Genomic DNA, 6540 nt, shown 5'->3' on the forward strand with positions numbered 1-6540 from the left:
TTTAATAGGGTTAGCTTGAAAGGCACAACTAGTCCAAAATTGCCTATATCCTTTTCCTAAATGTGCATTATTTCAAATTTCATCTCAAATAGTAAGCAAACAGGTTCTATAATTTTTTTCAATCTTTTTCAATCCACAATCCAAATTCGATGTGCATAAAATAACTCAATTATAACATTTGCAAATCATGAGAAATAGATCTCTAGTGTCAACAAATCACAGTGAAAAAAAAAACAAAGTATTCTAACCAAGCACACAGATTGTTTCATAAGCACATCAATTCTTCCTTTGCATTGTACAACACAATAGTCAATCACATCAAAATGGAAATTATCATCAACTTAGTTTACACTCTAAAACATGACTCAATACAAACTAACCAGTGAACCAAACTGAAAAACACATCAAATAACATAAAACTAAAAATAAATCTCTCCCCCAAACTAAAACCTTAACATTGTCCCCAATGGTATAAGAAAAGTGAAGGGAGAAGAAGACTTACCTCACTACGAAGCTCAAAATGGCAGTGGGTCTTGGAAAGGATTCCATGGTATTGGATAAGGAAAATAGTTAGACCACCAGTAAACCAACTTATTTTGCCGGTTCTCTTGGGGTCAATGATAATCGTGAAGTTCCCCCAAATAGTTATGGGTATGTTAGTTTTTCCGGATAATGTAATCCAATCTTGCCAAGTGTGGACCCGTTGGTCCCTCAATAGCCATAAATTAAGGAAAAGTTCCTCTCCTCTCCTCCTCTACTTGCCTTGGTTCTTCTTGTGTAACATTGGCATTGGCGGGTTCATTATCGTGATCTCCCTCTTCTTCAACTCTCGCTTGCCGAGGTTTTGGCACAGGAGGCTCCAAAGATGGTGCGTTGAACTTGAATACAGAAGCTTGAGAAACAGGCCCCTTTGCTTTCCTATAAATATCACTGGAGTATTTGGGCACCTCCCACACATCACACAAATCTGTAATCATGGAGCCATGCCCCAAAGCAATAGTAGTACTTAGTCGACACAAGTCGTGGATACAGTTTGTATGACTTGTCCAATATCCACGGAGAGTCCCTTCATAATAGCATAAACAAGGAGACACCGATCAATCCCAACTTCATATAGGTGAGTATTTGGCATAAGCCTCGCACTCACAAAAAGAGTCAAAGCCTTAGCCACTCTATCCATTTGAAACCTTCTGAAATTCTTTGGTTGCCCATCTTACATCACAAAACTAGCTCCGGGAATGCCCATTGTTTCAGCCACATCAGTCCAATCGATCTCACTATGATACGCCATCTGATAGTATTCATCATCATCCTGTGACAACATCGGTAACTCATATAAAGCATAGATATTATCAATATTACACTCCACCCATACCTCTCTCACAAATACCTTCCTATTTACCGCTTCTGGAAAATTAGCATAGAACTCATAAACCATGGAGAAAATGGCCTTGGTCATTCAATGGTCCACAAAACTCTGCAAATTTTGACCTTTAATTTTGACTCGAATGATTTTATTTGTTTCTTAAAGATATGTTTGGTCTTGATATTTCGTCCCCCATTCTTCAATGACTTGTCGTTGAGACAACCTTTGATAATGGTTAAAGGCATCCTTACAAAGCAGGGTCAAACTCCTAAGGATGGGTGGTGGTGGGGGCACTGGTTGTGGTTGTGGTGGCTTGTTTTGGGATGTGGAGGGGCGATTTGCATTTTTAGATGAAGCAGCCCTAACGAGATTTTTTCTTGGTCCCACAATAAAAAACAATTCTCCAAATGCTATTACAAAATTATGTTGCAGTTCCTCTTAATTTTCTTACTTCACTCAACTAAATAACACCCCAACAATAGGAAAATCATAATACCAACTCAAAGAACACAATATATACTCACAATTTGTTCGAAAATTTTAATCAAATCTTTTGTCTATCTGTCAAAAAACTACTTCAAACCAAGAACTTTAAGAACATAGAAAATTAGAGACTTACTTGCCTTTGATTTGTTGATATTGCCCACACTCTTCAAATACTCCTCCTATCTTTAATGCCACATATAAAACTATCTAGGGTTAGGATTAGAAGAAGGAAGGAAAGTAATATGAATCTATGAAGGTTTGGGTTTGGATTTATGGTGGTTTTAGGGAAGATGAAGATAGGAGAATGGGAGAAAATTTGAAGAAAAAAATTGGGTTTGAAGGAGAAAATATTCGGAATGTGGGTGATGGCTTAAGAGAAAGTGAGTTTATACTTAGTTTTCCCTTCCTGATGGTGGCACACCACGACCCAATGATAGCAAGTCACGGTCCGCCTCATTTTTTTGCGAATTTTTATTATGCAGGTGCTGCGACTCAATTGTAGGAAGACGCGGCCTGCCTCTTCCATTAAAACTATCATGCTCTCTGACTTCATAGCACGTCACGACTTATAAGAGCAAGTCATGACCCTCCTCTTCCCTTATATTCTGAGCTCTCTCACTTTGTTTCGGGCTGCAACATATAAGGGTAAGTCGCGACTTGACCTCTAGATGTATTTTAAAACTACATTTTCACGAATTGTACGGTTTCTATATACAACCTACTCTGAAAATAAAAAATAATAATAAAAAAATGAATCTTTATAAATCCAAAATGAAATTTAATAAAATTGTTCAACTAATTAATAATTAAAACAAAAACAAAAATAAATTATAGGAATGCCTCCGACCGCACTGCCGTTAACGTCATTTAGCTGGACTTTGAACACCCAATTCAGAGGGGTTCCAAGATCACCACATACTTGCATTTCTCCACCGGGTCTTCCAAATAGTGCTTCAATCTCTGACCATTCACCTTAAAGTGTCCCATTTTCTTGCTATGAATTTGCACCTCTCCATAAGGCAATGATACAACAACTATGTATGGTCCCGACCATCTTGACTTCAATTTACCCAGAAAGAGCTTTAATCGGGAGTTAAATAACAACACTTTTTCTTCTAGTTCGAAATATTTCCTAAATATCCTTTTATCATGAAAGGCCTTAGATTTTTGTTTATAAATCATTGCATTCTCATAGGCTTCATTCTGAAATTCATCGAGCCCGTTCAACCCCATAAGCCTATTCAGTCCCACTATAAAGAGATCAACGTTCAGCTTTTTTACAGCCCAGTAAGCTTCGTGCTTAAGTTCCACCGGTAAATAGCAGGTCTTACCAAACACCAATCGATACGATGACATACCGATCAGAGTCTTGAAGGTTGTGCGATATGCCCAAAGTGAATCATCAAGCATTTTCGACCAATCCTTCCTTGATGTATTTACAGTCTTCTCCAAGATGCTTTTTATCTCCCAATTCGACACTTCTGCTTGACCATTTGCAAGTGGATGGTAAAACAAAGCCTTTCGATGATGAACTCTATAACGAGCGCATAGAGCTATGAATGACTTGTTGTAGAAATGACTTCCTTTGTCACTAATAATTGCTCTTGGAGTACCGAACCGGGTAAAAATAATTTTATGAAGGAATTGAAGTACCTATTTACCATCACAAGTAGTAGTTGTTGCAGCTTCCACCCTTTTAGAAACATAGTCCACTGCAAGTAGAATGTACTTATTATTATAAGATGAAGAGAAAGGTCCCATAAAGTCTATTCCCCACACGTCGATCAACTCAACTTCTAGAATTCCTGTCATCGGCATTTGATCTCTTCTTAATATGTTACCAGTCCTTTGGCAGTGATCACAACTCTTGACAAAGGTACTAGGAATTTTAATAACGTGGGCCAATAAAACACACAGTGCAGAACTTTTGTTGTTTTCCTTGTTCCTTCGAAGTGATCGCCACAATGTAGAGTATGCCAATGAGTAAGAATGGAAATCATCTCCTCTCCCAGACACATCTTCTAATTATTTGATCAACACAATGATGAAAGAGAATGGGCTCATCCCAATAATAATGCTTGACTTCTGAATTGAACATTTTAAGTTGCTACCTTGAAATGTCCGGAGGCACAACTTTAGCTACCAAATAATTGACATAATCAGCGAACCACGGTAGCTTTTCTTCACTTTCAATATAAAATAACTATTCATCCAGAAAGTTGTAATCAATTTGTACCTCTTTCTCATTAGGCTCTTCTCTTTTTTCCAATCTAGATAAATGATCTGCAATTAGATTTTCTGTATACTTTTTGTCACGAATTTCTATATCAAACTCTTGAAATAATAGGACCCATCTAATCAAGCGGGGTTCGGCATCCTTCTTGGTGATAAGGTACTTAATAACATAATGGTTTGTGTAGACAATCACATTATTACCAATTAAATATGGCCTAAACTTATCGAACACAAAGACAATTGCAAGTAATTCCTTATCAGTAGTTACATAATTTAATTAAGCATCATTCAAGGTCTGACTAGCATAATAAATTGTTCGAAATACCTTTTCAACTCACTGCCCCAGAACCGCTCCTACTACATAAACGCTCGCATCACACATAAATTCAAAGGGAAGTTGCCAATTTGGTGGTACCACGATCGGTGTAGTGATCAATTTCTCTTTCAAAGTATTGAAGGCACATCGAAAATCATCATCAAAATTAACCTATGTTCTATTCATTGATAAAGCTGACATGGGTTTAGAAATCTTGGAGAAATCTTTAATAAATCTCCTATAAAATCCAGCATGTCCAAGAAAACTCTAAACATCATCAAAAGTTCTCAATAGTTGATATATTTGCACAATCTACCTCTATGCCTTTGCTTGAAATCTTATGGCCCAAAACAATTCCTTCACTCACCATGAAGTGACATTTTTCACAATTCGAGACCAAATTAGATTCTTCGCATCTTTTTAACACATCCTCCAAATTTTGTAAACACATGTCAAATGAGGAGCCAAAGACCGTGAAATCATCCATAAATATTTCAATGCTCTTTTCCAGCATATCTAAAAATATTGACATCATGCATCATTGAAAAGTAGTAGGGGCATTGCATAATCCAAAGGGCATTCTACGTAAAAAGTAAACGTACCATCAGGACAAGTGAAATTCATTTTCTCTTGGTCTTCGGAAGCAATAGGTATTTGATGATAACCAGAGTACCCATCTAAGAAGTAATAGAATTGATGGTCTGGCAATCTATTGAGCATTTGATCAACAAAAGGCAATGGGAGGTCGTCTTTCCTTGTTGCCTTGTTTAATTTCTAGTAATCAATACAAATTTTCCACCCCGTCACTATACGAGTTGGAATTAACTCATTGTTCGCATTTTTTACTACCATCATTCCACCCTTTTTCGAAACCACTTGTACCGGGCGTACCCAAGAACTATCCAAGATTGGATAAATAACACCAGCATCTAACCACTTCAAAATTTCTTTCTGAACCACCTCTTTCATAGTGGGATTTGTCCTCCTTTGAGCGTCAATGTTAGGCTTGCTTTCCTCTTCCATTAGAATACGGTGCATAATAGTAGAGGGACTAATACCTTTTATATCAACTAAGGTCCAACAGATGGCCAATTTATGAGCTCGAAGAACTCTTAATAATTTTTCCTCTTCAACAGTAGATAATGAAGTTGAAATGATAACCAAGAGAGTATCATTCTTACCCAAATAAGAATCCTTAATATGTTCTAGTAAAGTCTTCAATTCAAGTATCGGTGGCTTCTCAATAGATGGTAGTGGTCTCTCGGGCACTTGTCTAAGCTCCTCATATTTCTTCTTATAAACAAGTCCAGCAGAATTTAACCAATTTACATATTCAATGACCTCAGTGTCATCACAGTCTTCCATACTTGGCAAAATAAGACTCATCTCAAGTGGATCTTTGATGAGTTTTCACTTTGACAGACATTCCTTAATTACATTCACACTAAAGCAACTATCACTTGCTCTAGGATACTTCAAAGCCTTGAACACATTAAATACAACTTCATCGCCCTGCACTCTTAGACTCAACTCTCCTTTTTGAACATTTATCAAAGCTTGACTGCTGGCTAAAAATGGTCTCCCCAAAATAATGGGAACATATTCATCTTCCTCCATATCAAGAACAATAAAATCAATGGGAAAGATGAATTTGTCCACTTTGACAAGAACGTCTTCAATAATACCTCGGGGGTGTGTTAATGAACGGTCGACCAATTGAAGAGTAACAGTAGTGGGTCTAGCTTCCCCCAAACCAAGTCTTCTAAATACACACAGCGGCATTAGATTAATGCTTGCACCCAAATCTCATAAAGCACTCTCACAATGATAATTACCAATGCTGAAAGGTATAGTGAAACTACCCGAATCTCTTAACTTTTGAGGAAGCTTCTTTTGAGTAATTGCACTGCACTCTTCTGTCAAAGCCACGATTTCATAATCCTCCATTTTTCTCTTATTAGACAATATCTCTTTCATTAACTTCACATAACTAGGCATTTGTTAAAGAGCCTCTGCAAAGGGAATGTTAATGTGGAGTTTCTTAAATGCCTTGAGAAATTTGGAGAATTGTTTGTCAAGATTGACCTTTCGGAACCTTTGAGGATATGGTATTTTTGGTGTAGGCTTGTCTTTCCCT

General features: G+C 37.2%; 1 protein-coding gene across 1 annotated transcript; it reads right to left on the reverse strand.

The window, feature by feature from the left end:
• Window positions 1–4055: 4055 nt before the first annotated feature.
• LOC133833083 (uncharacterized) lies at window positions 4056–5768 on the reverse strand. The gene is made up of 4 exons (XM_062263342.1): window positions 5295–5768; window positions 5006–5177; window positions 4720–4919; window positions 4056–4340 (listed from the first exon to the last, which is right to left on the reverse strand). The coding sequence occupies exons 1-4, from the start codon at window positions 5766–5768 to the stop codon at window positions 4056–4058; spliced, it is 1131 nt and encodes a 376-aa protein (XP_062119326.1).
• Between the last annotated feature and the right edge of the window lie 772 nt (window positions 5769–6540).

This window comes from Humulus lupulus, chromosome 1 (assembly GCF_963169125.1).
Source record: "Humulus lupulus chromosome 1, drHumLupu1.1, whole genome shotgun sequence".
NCBI classification, from domain to species: domain Eukaryota; kingdom Viridiplantae; phylum Streptophyta; class Magnoliopsida; order Rosales; family Cannabaceae; genus Humulus; species Humulus lupulus.

Excerpts from the sequence above, each read along its gene's own strand:
- LOC133833083 (XM_062263342.1), bottom strand. The coding sequence starts at position 5,768 with ATGGAAGACTGTGATGACACTGAGGTCATTGAATATGTAAATTGGTTA. Across the intron at positions 5,178-5,294 it reads CAATCTTGGATAGTTCTTGG|AAATTAAACAAGGCAACAAG; the intron begins GTACGCCCGGTA and ends ATTGATTACTAG. Across the intron at positions 4,341-4,719 it reads TTTCAAGCAAAGGCATAGAG|GAATTACTTGCAATTGTCTT; the intron begins GTAGATTGTGCA and ends ACTACTGATAAG.